The sequence below is a fragment of the Dermacentor albipictus genome, unplaced genomic scaffold, assembly GCF_038994185.2.
Source record: "Dermacentor albipictus isolate Rhodes 1998 colony unplaced genomic scaffold, USDA_Dalb.pri_finalv2 scaffold_22, whole genome shotgun sequence".
Lineage (NCBI taxonomy): Eukaryota > Metazoa > Arthropoda > Arachnida > Ixodida > Ixodidae > Dermacentor > Dermacentor albipictus.
Window position 1 is genome coordinate 3,951,210 of NW_027225576.1, and position 17,265 is coordinate 3,968,474.

The 17,265-nt window shown below is 47.3% G+C and overlaps 1 protein-coding gene across 1 annotated transcript in view; it reads left to right on the forward strand.

The window, feature by feature from the left end:
* Nucleotides 1-1,430, forward strand: part of LOC135915728 (uncharacterized) — a 28,015-nt gene extending 26,585 nt beyond the window's left edge. Inside the window, exon 3 of the mRNA XM_070529521.1 lies at nucleotides 1,404-1,430. Coding sequence (XP_070385622.1) covers nucleotides 1,404-1,430 — 27 coding nt within the window. The remainder of the gene's footprint in view (nucleotides 1-1,403) is intronic.
* Nucleotides 1,431-17,265: the final 15,835 nt, after the last annotated feature.

A 17,265-nucleotide genomic window follows, 5' to 3' on the forward strand; every position in this document is an offset into this window, starting at 1 on the left:
AAGGTATCTTGTGCATCACACTAATATGTGTTTTAATTTACCAAGTGAGATGAGTTACTTTTATGGCTCATTCAGTCATATCACACTGCAAGCTGCATTCATCAACCTTCAATTGGATTTTGCGAATGTTTAATGAAGCATGTTTCCCTTTTATGCAGATTTGCAATGGCAAGCCCTTCCGTGTGTTCCAAGGGTAAAATTTAAGCTCTAAATGAACGAAGACATTTCTAGTCAGAAACAAGCAAAAATGGTGAATGCAGAGTCAGAACCCCAAGGTACAGAAATCATGAGAAGTGTCGAATGATTTTAACGAAAGAGTCGTATTTGAAAATGCAAAACTCTTTAGTGGAGGTCAAGCAAGTCAATATAGGTAGAATACTCTGCAAAATTATGCGAGTCAGGGGATGTCAAACAATGGGTCAGGAAATGCGTTGTTTTTCTGCAAAACAAAAGCTGATTGCCATTACATAAGTCACTTTAGCATCATGAGACTGCTGCTTGATAAATTCAGAAATAAACCAAAAAAACAAGACACCCAAAATAAAAAAAACAATTTAATGATGCTCTCTCCACACTGGGATAAATAAAAACAAACACATCACATCTAATTTGGACATATCAGACGCCTTGTGAAACACTAAAGGAAAAATTCAGTTTCGAGCTATGGCACTTGCCGCATAGATGTGGGGGGCCTTGCACTAATAGTGGTAGTTACCACTGCATTTAGAAATTGAAAGCATTCATGCAGACAAGGATGATTCTTTAGATTTTTGGCTACCACTTCAAATGCCTCCACCAAGTGTTACAATGCTGCACGCAGCCATACTAAGGATCTCGCAGCAACACCTGCAGGGAAAAAGCAGAAGCAGTCAAAGTGCTGGTGTGTACTGGACACTATGTTTAAAAACTTTTAGGCAAGAAGAGTGCAAGAAGCAGACATAACAACTGTATTTATTTCCATAATTGCCCATTTGAATGGCCCTTTCTTTTTGCTTGGACAATGCCTACGCCTAGCCACAGCAGCTCCCTCATACAGACTCCGCAAGCCAAGAGGCCGTGGAGGCAAATGCAGGTAAGAGGCAAGAAGCAATAGGACTGGTATCGACATCCATCTAATTTCTTGCTTTTACTTTCGTTTAGGCAGCCAGCACACCTCGAACAGCCACCTTGACTGCGGGTGTGTCACCCTAGTCGCCAAGGAAACATTTGAAGGAAAGCGACAGGGAATGTGGTCAGCCACTTCTCCATGTAAACAATACTCTTTCTCTCGGATGACTCCTATGCCTCGCCAAGCCAGCACACTTGTGCACAAAGATGCCGCGGAGGCACGTGCAGGTCAGAGGCAAGAAGCAGTGGCACTGGTGTCGACATTCACCCAATTTCTTTTTCTTACACTGATGCAGCCAGCACACCTGGAACAGCCACCTTGACTGCGGGCGTGTCAGTAGATTCCTGTTGTACATATACTCATAATAAACTTCAGTAAACTTGAACTTGATAATAAACTCGAAGGCAAATGGGACATTGATGCATTGCTTTTTTAAGATTTATTGCACACATACAATATATGTTATACTTTGCAGTCATAAAAACAGAGCGTATTTTGAAGCTTCCCCCTATATATTGCACAAATTACGTATGTGCTGTGTGGCCCTCAATGCAGTTCTTGTTGTAGCAGCTGCTTTGTCTGTGTATCGCACATTGGCTTAAGCTCGTGATATCCACATACTTCTCTCACATATACAAAATAAAGTTCTATGTAGTCCTCAGTGTTAGAACAAAAATGAAAGTAAACAATCCGATCGTGGAATTGTGTTTACTACAGTGATTCCTATGACAGTTACTGACAAGTTGACAACTTGAACTGGTCAATCCGTCCATAACCTCCTCTATTTTTCAAAAATAAAGGAGGCTATGATCTGTCATGACAAGGAATTGTATGTATACATAAAAAAGGGGGTATGTGTGTGTGTTTGTAGCGGGGGGTGTAGGATCAAGGCGGTAAGAAAAAATGTACCAATACCGTCCTCTAGACCCGTTCCGTTAAGATACCGTAACAAAGCCCGTATTATGCATAAAGTTCATACAACCAACTGGTATTGCTACACACGCCAGGCGACGCGAGCTACATTTGCCATGACGCATTCGCGACTGCACCGGATGCCCTCCATATTATTATCGTTAATCGTGCTCACTGCACCGAGGCAAAAGAAAGACTATGGGTGCAGGTGCCTTTAGGGTATCTCAACCTTGGGAGGCACTGCTGCGCGTGCCAGGGGAGCTGTCCGTGCGAACACTCCCTGGCACACACCTGCCTCGGCGGCCCCAACCTACGTACCGTTTTGCTTCGAGCTTTGATCCCCCCACTGTCCCTTGGGTGCCCTGGAGTTCCTGCGCCGCCTGCTTTATTATAATCTCAGGTGCTCTCCTGAGACTTCCGTTTGTCGGTCACATGTGCCCTACAGCTGGATCAGTACTTATAATAATAAAAAAAAACTATCTATCGTCTCGACGGTAGATCGCGAAAGCGGCTTTTGCAACATACTGCGCCCGTGTGAAGAGAATTACGGAACGCCAACGAGGAATCTGACCACAGCTTCGAGCTCGTAACCTCGTTGAGTGACACTCCTGCAACAGGCGTGACCGCTGAAAACCGCATACCACCGGAAACTTCAACAGGATCATCCCTCGGTTGCATAACTGCCACCTGTACGGCCAACATGGACCACACCCACACCGTCCCGCAACATAGAATAAAGAACCAACTTATAAAGCCCAAACACACGGCTGCACGCACACATCAGGACACTACAAGCGAGACGCCATGCTACTACGCTGCTACGGTTGCCGGATTACAACTGACTACTGTCACCAAGTCTAGCAAGCGTCTCAGGAGCTAGCAACCTCGGCGCGTAGCAACATGGCGGCGCTCTTGCGGTTCCCGATTTCAATGCATGGGCCCTATGGGTAGCTTGTCCTCTAGATTCAGTATTGGCCTCGAGCTCTACCACTGGAAAAGCTGGCGCCACCGTCGGCGTGACGTGCTAGGAGGGATCACGTGGACATAGCGGCCGCGTCGGCTGCTTCGGGCGCGCCGAAGCGAGCTGAAAACGAGTTTAAATTCCCTCGTACGCTGCGGTCCTCATTTAGTGGCGAAATTTTCCCCCTCCGAGTGTCTCCTTTACAACGCTTGAAAGCACTAAAATAGGTAGTGGCTGCCTTTGAAGACGCGCAACATGGTAGGCTACTGCTCGGTGCCGCAGGGCCGGATGCACGTGACGGAGGCCGGTGTCAGCCTTATTCACACGTAGCCGCAGGACAAGAAGCTGCGTAAAGCTTGGCTCGCGAAACATAAAACCGGTAAACAGTCATCGGCTACAACTCGGGTATGCAGCAAGCACAGACGCGAGGAAGATTTCTGCTACGGCGCCCGGTCTGCGATGTTCTGAAAACGCGCACTGAGACGCTCGCCCGAGTCCGCTGCCCGACTAATGTCATGACGGTTTGGTCTGTGAACTTGTCGATGCTATAGATACTGGCAAGTTCAGTGGAGTGGAAAGGCAGCGGTAAGAAGGACATTTAAAAAAAGCATGGCATATGGCCATGTTTCTGTTATGAATTAATGCACTGGATTACAAAAAAGGAGCAGTGGGAAATGGCACGCTGAGAACACCGATAAACATACAGTGCGACGCAACTCGAGAAATAGTATTGAAAGGTCAAGGAATTTAGAAGAAAAAAAAAGATTGAATCGTCGCGACGTCACATCACAGTCCCCGTAGGCGTCGAAGTCTCTACAATGAAATTACTTTTGAACAGCTCTGATAGCGCCCACGCAACAATGATTGCTTGTATACTGTCAGATGCTCATATTCTGCGGCCTAAAGCTCATGGCACGGTGCGAAAACGCGCGCGCGGAGAAAGCGACACAGTGCGCGGACAAGCATGCAGACGCGCAGGCGGTCGTTGCGAATCTGCGCGATCGATGCATTGAGGCTTCGTTCTATTACACTCCATTTAGTTATACAAACACTATAAGAAAAAATTTCACATAGTCTGCTCCCAGCGTTTACCTACCTTTCACGCAAGAAGCGGTTTGGGGAGACTCCATCGCGGCGACCGAGCGCAGTGGCGTTCACTGTACGTATTCGGTAAAGAGATAGCGTCTGTAAACGATTGTGTGCTTTCAGTTTGCCCAAGAATATTATTTAGACAGTAAGAAACTTCTCTCGTTTCGAAAGTACTTACAGAAATGTCTGGGAGAGCTCGCGCGTGGTGTTTTCAGTCAGCGCTGAGAGCAAAACCTATGAGGAGCGCCCCACGTGATCCCTCATACTACGCCAGCGAGGCGCTTCCGATAGATGGCGACTCCGTAACTCCTCGCTGCCAATAGAAACTCAATGGCCAGCGCGGCCGTTCAGGGTGGAGACAACCTCAACGGCGCCGCCATATTGACACGTGTACTTATCTTTATCGGGCGACCACGTTTGGCCGCCTAACAAATGTTATCGTGCAGCGCAGGACGCGCCTGCATGTAAAATAAGTTTCTGGAATGTTATCGATGGTTCCGTCCACTGTCTTTCACCGCAACTTGTGTAATCTGATTGCATGTATGCGCGACGCGAATAGTGTAGAACTTTGTGGAAGACACGTGGGTCCCATCGGTTAATCTGGAACATTCGACGGCTGATCTATAAGAGCCGACGCGCTTGACCCGCTGATCAGATTTTCGACGATCCCCGACTGTGTTCGCCGCTATCGTTGTGCTTTAAGTGTAGCCTGTTTTGTGGGCACAGGTTCGCCCAATAAAAGCTAGTTTTGTCGTTCACAGTACTGCTACTGTGTTCCTTAACGTCACTACCACGTGACAATATTGAAGCACACGGGATCGGCTGGGCTAGCGTTCGTAACGGCGCCGTTCTTGCTCTAGGCGCGCTTGGAGTGCTTTGATTTGAACAATCTTTTTATCAATATTGGACTGTGCATCTTTTTACTCATAATAGCCATTTTAACATCCGAGGGTGGAAGACGTAATTGTACGAATTAATTTTAGGGCCCCGAGTGGTCGAGGTTGAACAATTAGTGTGCTGTCAGTTGGCTATCATTTTAAAGAGGCTATCATTTTAAAGGTCCGTTGCCCAGGAGGTGCTAACACTCCGTGCGAGTGCAATAACTTGTTTTTTTCTTTTTCTACGTAGTTTTTGGTTTTTCAATTCCTGCGCTTTGATAACAGCCGCGCGTCAGCAGCCGCTCGCGCGCGGCGGTTGGTTTCGCTTCTGTCGCGCGAGCTGTTTCCGTTTGGTTTACTCGCAAAGACAACCTGTCTGCTTTTTAATCTTTCAAAGTGTAACTGCGAGTTCCTCGCCTGTTTATTGTCCACAGAAGTGCAATTACATCTGTTTACAGGCTGGTGCTGGTACATACAAACGATGCCGCGTATACCAACGTTGCCACTGCGCCTGCGTTTTGTTTCACGAGGCCCACGAAAACTGATTGCACCTCATTGGCGGTAGGATAAAGCACTACTGCAAGTTTTCCACTCGTTTCATTTTTCTGACAGGCGCACAACCACCGAGCGTTCTTGCGTGCGCTCGTATGCAGACTTCGCTTGCGCTCTGGACATGCACACCGGTTGTTCTGCTACGATTCCTCCGTTTGTGAAGCGCATTTCTGCATATATTTTTCATTGTATTTATTTTATTCATTCCCATCTGTACTCATTTATAAACCATGCTTGTACAACTACACAAAAAGGGTGAATTTGAGGTCATTAAATAACTGCAGTAACTCTTTTCTAACAGTTTTAAATCCGAAATAAAAGTAACAGACTTTGAAAATTTATGCTTTGTGAAAAAGACTCGACCAGAAAAGGTTTAGTAAAAAGCTGCAGTTTTGAAGATGCCTGCGCATGCAATTACTATCTTGCCTGCAAATCTGGGTGCTGATGGGCTAGGCTGTTGAAAATACCTGCTCCCTAAAGGTTGAGCGTCATTAGTGCTGCAGAAAAATATGTAACCTAGCTTGTCAACCTCACCCCTTACAGACAGCAAAGGCAACAAACCAAAAAAACAGTGCAAATTATTTATTTAATGTAAAGTGCAGTCGACCATGAAAAAATGCAAACTACAATACAAGTAGGCAAGACAGTGGGACAGATAAGTGGGGTATGTACAGTGGAGTATAACCTTAAAAGGAAAGCATAAAAGCAAAGCATGAAAAAAAGATGCAAATCTCCAAATAAGCGAGCAAGACATAGGGGCAAAAAGTTGCTACGTGCACTGTTGTTACCTTCGCAACAAGCATGAAAACAAAGCATGAAGAAAGATGCAAACTACAAAATAAGCCAGCAAGTCAGTGGTAAAAAAGCAGCTATTTACGGAGTGGTGTAAGATTTAAAGCAAGGTACTCTACGGCAAGTTCACGCCAGCCACAGTCTTGCTGCCATAACCGTCGTCTGAATCATCAGGTTCGTTCAGCCAGCGGAGGTAGATACGCAGTCGCATGACAACAAAACGGCACATCAGTTTTCTCATAACGCTTGGGTGGTCAGCGCATTCACTGGGTGGCAGAGAAACTGATCGCTCAATAAGGCTCGTCAATGTATTGATTGGGTGATCCAAATGACAAATATCATTTTCCTGTGAAAATTTCTTAAAGACACGTTCACAGGAAGAAACAAAGCGCAGTACCGTATGGCTTACATACACCAAATTTCAAGAACCTTCATTGTACTCCTTGAGCTGCACAAGAGCATGCTCATCAGAAGCCTCATCAGCAATCAGGGTCTCAGTACAGGTGGAGCATGGTTTTTTAGTAGTTATAAAAGACTTCACTAAATACCCTGCAAAGTGAGCAATGATGTCATTTTCTACAATAGACAATGGCTCGCCCTCTGTGCATTTATCATCGTACGAGGGTTCTTGAAATTGTTTCTGCGCTTTTTGAATCTCTGCATAGAAGAAATCCACTAAGTAGTTGCTGTCATCAGCTTCATAACCAGAGTTCTTAGGTACCTTCAGGATCTGGCTAACTGACACAATTCTGAGCGCATTTTTGACATCATATGCACTGGGCACGAGAGAAATCATCCGGATGACCGAAAACAAGTTCTCCAGGCAATCTTGGGACAATCGTCTTGTCAAGAAGAATGCGTAGCCACATTTCTTTAGCAAAAATTCATGCAGTTGAAGCACTACAGCAGTGGACATTAGCACCCCTGCCTGGCATGGCTTCCGGACCTTTTTGATGCCAATGCCTAAGCTCCCAATGACTTCAACAGCGAGTTTCAGGGTTGCAATAGCCTCTTCATATTTGCTTTCATTTGATAAGCTCAGAGCAACAACAGGGTGCCGTGCAGTCATGATTGTGTACCACTTGAAAATTACTTCACAAAATCAGGCTGTTGTTTCAGCCTCGGGTGGCAGCTTCATGCGCTCTACAAAGTACCTTATAGCTGCAGGTGCTTCCCGGAATAACTGAACAGCTACCCCTACCTTCATCTTTGTGAAGTGGCCGTTGGAAATGTGCACGGTACTCAGGTTAGGTGCCACCTTCAGTTGTTCTGAGTCCATCTTTAGGACTGCTTCTATGTACTGAATCGACACATCACTGCTGCCTAAATTGTACTTTGCCACTATTTCTTCACTATGTTTCATGGGATCTTTTCGCACGAGGTGCCCTCTAATATTTTTTTAGTACATTTGAAGGATCCGGCACGAAAACAATGACATAGAATTGTCACATGGGTGGGGAACAGTTCATCTAGTGGCAGAGTAGCGGGAGCTTGACAGGTTTAAGCTCCGCCACATCGCACGGTTGGAGCTCCCCATGTCACATGTCACGCACAGCACACGCAAAGAAATGTCTGCACAAAGTTTGATTAAATGGAAGACAAAGTCTCTCAGCTTCTCTCCATTGACAAAAGCACCTGTGCAGTTATAAACAAACACCTGCTTCCAGCGGGTGTTTAGGCCCCCAACCATAAAGACGAGTACATGGTTGGCTGCTCGGTCGGTTTCAGGGAGCGTCACCTTGCCAAGGAAGCCGTCACCACTGCGGTCTAGCTCGACACCCTTGCGAATCTCCACTTCATCAAGAAACATGACGCAGTCTTTTTCAATGTTTGACATTGCGGCCACTTTCACTTTCATCATATTTACTATATCAATCAAAACGCCGGGCTTAAATGACAGGGGCTGTAGTCTTCTGCAAAGTGTTCTTCGTGAGGGAAGAGGATTGCCCTGTTCTAAATGTAAGTCGTAGCCTGCAAAGCCACAAGCAAATTTGAGTTGCAGCGCTTTCTTTATGGTTTCTGCACTCCATGCACTACCTTTCCGGCTCTTTCTCTTCACAGCAGCCTTCTGGTTTTCTTTCAAGAAGTCCAGAATTTTGGTCAGCGCTGAGAGATATTTTTCTAACCGCTTTGCTTTCCTGGCAGCAGCCTTCAACTTCTTTTTTGATGTCGACAAGTTTTCATGCAAATCAGTGTTTTTCTTTTTCGCATCTTGCAGAGCCTTTCGTAGCTCACATACAGAGAGCGAGGAAATATCTTCATTGCTCTCATGCTCGACTGCATTTTCTTCGAAAGAAGAGGTACTATCTCGACTCAGTTCTGCGGAGTCTTCTTGGTTAGCGTCTGTAGCAACTGTTGAGGAGGAGTTGGTGCCTTCCTCGCCAGCAGGTCCACATTCGACAGCCCGTCTCATAGGGAGTTTCCTTCGCTTAGGTTGAGCTGAATTAATAATAACAATAAAGAAAGACACGTGTCAATGCTTATTAAAATAACTGCAAATCGCGGAAATAATACGCTCCACTACAATTATTACTCACGTCTAAAGTCGAACAGCGTGGGCAGAACTGTGGACTTTAGCAGGCGGCGTCCATCCTGTCGATTTCTCTCAAACTGGTCCTCTTCAAAGTGGAGCTAAAAAAATAAATAAAACACCAAATGTGATTATTCACATTTGTTTGGACTGATACAAAAATACTTGTAAAAAATAACCATTTATTTAAGGTGCTTAACAGAAAATGTTCATAAAAATGTTGCTGTATTACCGAACCTCGCACGTTTCCAAACAACGCGCAGGCTACGACGGACGCCGAGCCAGAAAGCTCAGAAAAAATTTGACCCATAATGTGCGTTAGCTGCACGTTTACATGAGTACATCCTGCTTAAGTATTTAGCTCCGTCACAGAATAGTAACCACGATAGGGAATGAACATGCAGCGATAAGGTCTGCTTACGAACAGCGTAGTGCAAGTATGCCCGCAATCATAACATCGGCTACGTCGCTTTCGAATAGCTCGATGCAATTATATACCAATAAAAAAAATCCTCTATGCACTTTGACATGAGAGCCGCAATAATCTACTGAGATCTCAAAGAAAACCGCAAGGCTTCGAGTGGCACCAGCACAATAGCCGCACTCTCCAGACAAAGCAGTGTGTGCCTTCAGTAGCAAATAACGAGCACTTAACTTTTGGTTCGTCTATTTTCGCTCAACGTAAAAGTAACTCTGCTGTCTAAATAACAGCGACGCGAAGTTTGCAAAAGAGACGCCAGTGCTTCCTGTGAAAATATAAAACAGGTGTGCGATGTCACGATTTTTTGCTAGTGTTAAATATACCGCGAATAAAAATCGCCCTCGTCCGACTCTATAATCAGGGCACTACTCGCGTCGAAAAGCTAAGTTCAAAACGAAAAATGCGCTCGCGCCCGTGCATATGCGCGTACCTATACGCTGCCTATGCAGCAGCGGCGTACACGCGTTTGCTTTAATTGCAAAATACGGATCGATAAGACTTAACTGTTTTGCAACTCACCTCGCAGATATATGAGCTGTCAGTTGCGTTCCACCGATCCCGCTTTACTTGAGCTCCCCATTTCTTTCTTCGCTCCGAGTCCCGAGGGACGCGAAAACAACGCAGGCCTTTACGTGTTGACCCGGAGCACATTGGCACACAACAACCCGTCATGATGGCTCAGTGGACTTGATAAGCTTGTCAGTCATGCAGTCGAACACTGTCAAACAAGTTGAACCACCAGCGAGTGCCTCGAACAACGCAAGCTCAGCTGTTAGTACCGATCAACTGCGACCACTCTGACCGCCCGCCGTGTTTAAAAATGGCGTCGCAGCGAGAAAGAGGCGGCGTGGGGGTGGTCAAAGGATGGCACCACCCTTAACTTGCTGCCTGTTGCTGGCGTTCTAAGCAGTCTGCGCAGAGCACAGGACACCAGTGATGCCAACCCTAGGGATTTATCCCTAGATCTAGAGATTTTTTCTTTGCTTTAGGGATCTAGCGTCTTTTTCTGAAATCTAGGGATTTTAAGAGTCCGTATAATGGTTACTTTAAGCGGCCTCAAGGCAGACGTATCTGATTATATTGCTTTCTAAACACAAAATACTATGAAAAATGCTATATCATGAGAAGCCAACAATCACTGACACCAAGGACAACATAGTGGAATTACTTGTGCTTAACAAATGTAGTGAAGAAACGATAAATTAATGGAAGTTAAAGTGGATGAAAAAACAACTTGACGCAGGTGGGAACCGAACCCACAACCTTCGCATTTCGCGTGCGATGCTCTACCAATTGAGCTACCGCGGCGCTGTTTCCCCATCCACTTTCTTGGGTATGTATGTGTACTAGTAGAACCCTGGGACTGTTAGCCAGCGCCATCATCACAGACCTTGGCAGCGGACGTGGAACGTCCTTGTTGCCGCAGGCGTCACGAGAACGTGGTCTTTTTGGGTGAAGGCAACTGGTCAATAAACCCACATATGCTACCTGAAGGCATCAATGTTGCCGGATTCGTTGATGCTCTACAACTAGCAACATTAAATTTTGGGGGATGTCAGTTTCTCGTGATGTCATTTCTTAGTCGCTCCAACTACTGTTTGACAATCTTTGATTGAGACTTTGATAAATAAAAAACTGTGCGGTGAGGGACGCCATTTCACCGCTTCTGAGTGTTCTATTTGAGGTGAGAAGGGGACTTTAACGAAGTCCAACATGTTCGTTTTTCTATGCGCATCATAAAAGGACTGTTAATGTTGTCTGAATAAAATACCTTGATGTGATGACGGGGCTTAGCAGACAATGTCCAACTCTTTCAACTTGGGACCATTCTTTTGTTAAAGGGCTGCATGGGTTCTTTGCGCGTGAAGATGAGCCTGCTGAAGGAGCAGCTCGAAAGGCGGTGCGGTGAAACGGGAGTCATCTGCTCGAAGTTCACTTCAGATACAGAGGGAGTCATCTGAGTGTCGTTGCTGACTCCCCCTCTATCTGGTGGTGCCATCTGTCGACCCTCTATGCATAATAACTCTACAAAAAATTAAGAAAAAAGCTACAGATGCGGCTAATACACATTTATTTATCTCTGATAAAATGTATAACAAATGGAACAAAGAGTGAACTGCGCTGAGACTTTGTTAAAGCTGAAATTGCCACATTAACAAGTAAACAAAGAAAATCTAGGGTTTTTTTCTTTAATCTAGGGATTTCTGGGGGTTCATTTTAGGGATAAAACGTTGACCTGAGTTGGCATCACTGCAGGACACGCACTCGAGTGTTCCCTTTCATAAAGGACCACCCTGTACGCAGTGCGGGATTAGATTTATAGCTGGGACGTGTGGTATATATACATAGAATGTTTCATCGAGTATGATGTTATACGTGTCTGGCTCGTGCACCCACTGAACAAGTGCAGCAAGAACCTCGTCTCCACAGCACCTGATCAGTTCATTCTGGGCTGCATTGCTGATGTACACTCGCCCACAAAATATTGCGGGGTGCGCGAGCGCGTGGCCAAGCGACCGTTCTCGCGGTAAACTCTTGGTGTCGAGACCGATGCCTGCGCGCATGCGCGCCCCTCCGTGACTGCAAGGGTGCCTGTTTCCGCGCTTCTTCCTTGCGCGTCGGCGATATCCGAGTGCATTCGCAAGGTGCCCCTCTTGCGATATGCGTCGTGGCGGCTTCGACGGGCAGAACTTCGTTTATACAACGAAAATCAATTGTTCATTTTCGTCTTGCCTGTCTCCTTCTATAGAGCGCGTTTTCTGCCACGCTCTTCTGCGGGAGAACGCCCCGTTAGTAAAAAGAAACAACGAAGATTGGCCACTAAAAGGTGCAGCGCAGAAAAAATAAAATGAGTTGTTGCGCTCGCCACCGGGCCGGCCCTATGCGTCAGCGCTCGTGATTCGACAAAAAGCGGCCGCAGTGGCGCGCGCATGCTCACGCTTCTAAACACGCTTCACATAGTTTCGCCCGTCGAAGCCTAAAGTCCCTTGATAATTTGAAAGTACCGCCACTTCTTGAACTCTGCCGCCGCCGCGCGACCTCCTCGCCTCCTCCTCGCCCTTTGCGTGTCCCCCCCGCGGCAACCAGTTTTGCCCCCGTTTTTCTGCACGACGATTGGTCTCCCTGCCGTTGCCCTTGGAAACGCGCGGATCTTGAGTTTTGCTTGTGTTTTTCTTTTTCGTTCGCGCCATTTTCCTCCTGAGCACGGCTGGCTGGGTGCTTTAGCTCGGCGTAGCGAACGTTGTGCGCAGTGTTTCTGGTCTATGTGCTAGCGCTATGCCGGGCTGTTGCGCATATAACTGCAGCAAGAAGCCTGAAGATGGTTATGCCGTTTTTATGATACCACAACAAAAGCGTAACGGCTTGCGTAGGAAGCAGTGGCTGCATGACATTGGCCGAAGCAACTTTGTTCTGACAAAGAACAGCGTTGTTTGCGAGCTGAGGAGTCTTTCTTATAGCTCGTAGCAAAGCATCCCGTTATGCTGCATTTTTTTATAATTCTTCCGGCCTGCTCACCAGCGTTTTTGTTGCGGTTGTCCTCAGTATGCTTAATATTCTGGGGTGGCTCCATAACTTCGCACGTCGCTAACTGTTGTTATTCAGTCGGAAGCGCAGTATTATTGATTCTGCTTTGCGCCCTGAAAAAATTAGTGGCAATTAAGTATCCCCGTAGTATTGTAGATGATGAGCGTTCACTAGTAAAAATTGAGCTTTTTTTTAAGTTTTAAGGCGAAAGCCTTTAGATCTTTGTTTCAAGGTCGCGGTCTAAACTGGAAGTATCACGTGACCCAAGGAAAGCCAGAGGGGACCCAAAGCATGTCCACCCCTGTATGAGAGAATGATTACCCAAGTTAATTAATGAATCATTAGTGGCTGACATAAGGTGGATTAGGGAGGATTAAGGTTGATTAGAGTGTATTAAAGAAGATTAAGGTGGATTAGAGTGCATTACGAAGGATTAAGATGCATGAATAAAGATTTAGGTGCTTGGAGGAGAATTAAGGCGGATTATGGTGGATTAAGGTGAAGTGTTGATGAAAGGGTATTAAGACCGATTGGGGTGGATTAGGGTGCATGAACAACAATCCAATCACTAATCAATCATTACTTTGGTAATAATTAATCATCTCTTATACGCGGCTGCACATGCTTTGCTTCGCTTCCAGCCTTTCTTCGGTCACGTGATATTTTCTGTAGCTCACAACGGGACCTTGAAACAGAGGTCTAAGGCTTTCGCTTAATAAGCCACGCACAAAGGGATGTGTCACAAGCAATACTAGGCCAGACGCACGAAGTAAAGCATCTGATCATGTGGCAGAAAAATTGTCTGGAGTATAGAACTCGCCTCAAAGCTCCCTTTAAATCAGTATACCCCGTTCATACGGCTTTAAGAAAAAACCAGCCTCCTCATAAACGTTGCCTCCAGCATTATCGATGCTGTTATTAGCATTTCTCAAAATTTTCAACCCCACTGGGGCGCGCAACTGGCCCAAAATAACACGCCTCCATAGAATCCTGCGGCCCGTCCGCGGGAGCCCAGGAGGAATAGCGTGCCGTGCGCAGCCGGCGGGCGAGGAGAATCGAGGAGGAAAGCGCCGTGAGGAGGAGAGTGTCGCTACTTTCAAATTATCAAGGGGTTTTATCGAAGGTAGTGACTACAGTGACGGGGCCCGGCACTTTAACATTTGTACTACAGTGACGGGGCCCGGTACTTTAACATATGCACTACAGTGACGGGGCCCGGCACTCTAACATATACACTACAGTGACGGGGCCCGGTACTTTAACATATACACTACAGTGACGGGGCCCGGCGCTTTAACCTCAGCCCTGCAGTCAACACTGTAGCGACGTCAATGGCCGCACTTCTTTCAAACATTCTATGCAAACAACTTCGAGCACTTCATGGCAGGCAGTGAACTTTATTAAGGTCCTGAGGAGCGACTCCGAAACCCCCTGAGGGGGCCGCCGCGAGCCGTTCCGACGTTGGGACGGGCAGGCCGTGCCTGACCGCCTCCTCCCACTCTTCTTCCGTGGTGAGATGACCGTGGTCCCGTAACGAGGGACACCGCCAGAGCATGTGTTCTAAAGTTCAGAATGGATCTCCGCAATCCGGACACCTGCCTCGCACGGACGCGGCGTTAGGTTGCCCCTGTGATCCACCATGGCCGCCGCGAACCGGTCGGACGAACCGTATTGGGCGACGTCAACGAACGCGACCGATCGTGGATCGTCGGCGACGGATCCGAGAAGTGCGGCCGCTCGGGCCCGGCGTGTGCCTACATTGCGTTGCGGGTGCACGTTGCGCGGGAACGGCGAGACCGTGACGGCCTCCCGCGACCACGCGTCGAGCACGCACCGCCTTTCCCTGACGGGTTAAAGTCCAGCGCCTCCAGGATCCGCCATCCCGCAGGCGAGGAAGCGAGCCTGACAACCTGGACTAACTTCTGTGACCCAACTTCATCGAAGGTGTTGTGGACCCCCAGCTGCATGAGCTTCTCGGTGCTGGCGCCTATGGGGATGCCGAGCACTTCACGGACCGCGGTATTTTATTCCAGTACTGTCCACAACACCACGTGAATTTCACGATGTCAGCAACTTCCGTGCAGTAATGGAATACATTGATTGCACACATACGGATCGAACGACTGCAATGGGTACTTGTCCACGAATGTACAATCTTTTGCGTATGCACTGTAACACCTATGATGATTATAATAAAGAAAGAAAGTTCACTCTAATGGAAGGGGAACGGTAAACACGTTAAAAAAGGCGCGGCACATGTTCCTGCTTGTGTAGCACCAGATAATGAATATTCTACTGAATTAAGAAAAAGAAGCAGCGGGTAATTGCTCGCTTAGAAGACCGATAAACATGCAGTTCGATGAAATTTGAGAAATAATGATATTGAAGCTTCCAAGACTTTAGAAGAAAAGAAAATTAAGACTGAATCATCGCGACGGAACATATCACAAGTCGCTATAGGCGTCGAAGACCCTAGCTATAACGAAATTATTTTTGAAGAGCTCCGATAGTGTCCATGCAACAATGGTTGCTTGCGTACTGTCAAATGCTCATATGCTACGGCATAAAGCTCACGGCACGGTGCGAAAACGTGCTCGGAGCGAAAGCGAAACATTGCGCGAGGACATGCATGCAGACGCGAAGTCGGTCACCGCGAACCCGTGCGATCGCTGCATTGCAGCTTCATTCTGTTATGCTACATTTAGTTACACAGACAGCTATCCCACTATAAGAACATATTTCACATAGTTTTCTCAGCGATTGCTTACGTTTCACGCAAACCGGTTCGGTGGAATCGATTGCGGCGACCGCTCGCAGTGTCCCAGCTTACTGTATGTAGTAGGCAAAGAGATAGCGTTTGTAAACCATGGTTACAGTTATGCATGGTAGGGACGCGCCTGCCACTTATAATGAACTTCTTAAACACTTCTATCTCTCGTGGCGACAATACCCTCCTCCTCACCCCAAGCTCACTAGGCCTCAGGCACTGACATTCAGACTGTTGCAGACAGAAACCTATCCCAACCTGTTCACGTTACATGCGATATATCCGGAGATTTACACTGATGACGCGTGCCCTGCTTGCGGGGATAGATCAACACTTTCGCACATGCTCTGGGGATGTATCTCTATAGCAAGCCCTGACCGCAGCTCAGCTAGGAGGGAGGCGGCCCTCCGCAACCCACTCCTGGCTGAGCAACGTTGGGCTGTCCAGCAGGCCCACGATGCGGCTCGCAGGCTAGGCCTGTCGGTCCCGACGTGGGAGCGGCCCGCGACGTGCTAATACGCGTTCTGCAGGACTGTAAAATAAAAGTTACTCAATCAATCAATCAATGTAAACCATTCTGTGCTTTCTGTTTGTCCAACATGATTATGTTAAAGGTAAAATACTGCCATTTCGAGAGTACTTGCAAAATTGTTCAGGAGGGCTGCCGCGTAGTATGTTTATTTAACCTTTATTTAACGCCGACGCATGTGAGGCGCTTCCGACAGATGGCGACTCCGTAAGTCGTCCTCGCCCCCAATACCGACATCTTTATAGTGACGGCCCCGTAGGTGTAGTGTTGTTAAAGCGACGGGCCCCGTCACCGTAGTGTGGATGTTAAAGTACCGGGCCCCGTCACTGTAGTGCAGATGTTAAAGTACCGGGCCCCGTCACTGTAGTGCAGATGTTAAAGTGCCGGGCCCCGTCACTGTAGTCACTACCTTTATCGAAGCCTTCACAAGAGGGGCACCTCGCGGCTACATTCGGATATCGCCGGCGCGCAAGGAGGAAGCGCGGAAACATGCACGCCTGCAGTCTCGGAGGGACGCGCATGCGTGCAGCCGTCGGTCTCGACACCAGGGGTGCCCCGCTAGAAGGGGAGGAGGGCCGTTTCGCCACGCGCTCGCGCACCCCGCAATATTTTGTGGGCGAGTGTACGTCGATCGGGATGATGTACTCACAAGGTGCTTCTTGAGCTCAGTGTCTCCGCTTACACTAGAAAGCGCAGAATCTCACGGACATTGCCCTGATTTGAAGACAATGACGCCTCATTTGACTGCTCAAGAAGTGTTCCTCCGTCTTGGTGTCCAGGAAATGGTATATCTTCGCCCCCTAGAAAAATTATTGGAAACAGGCGCAGTTTCGGTCGTCGTTCAATTGATGTAGGCGCTGAATACAGATTTGGTCGGCCACATCTGTTTAACACAGACACATGCGAGGAACTACTTCCCGGCATGCATTTTTTTGTGTTACTTAATTGTTTGCTTCATATAGGCACGTGTACTTGTTTATCTTTTTTGGGTGAGCGCTCTTCCCCGTCGAACAAATATATCGCTCAGCGCGGGACGCGCCTGCATGTATCAGAAGTTTCTGGAATGTTATCGACGGTTCTATCCGCTGTCTGTTGTCACCGAACCTTGAGTAATCTGATTGCATGTATGCGCGACGTGAAT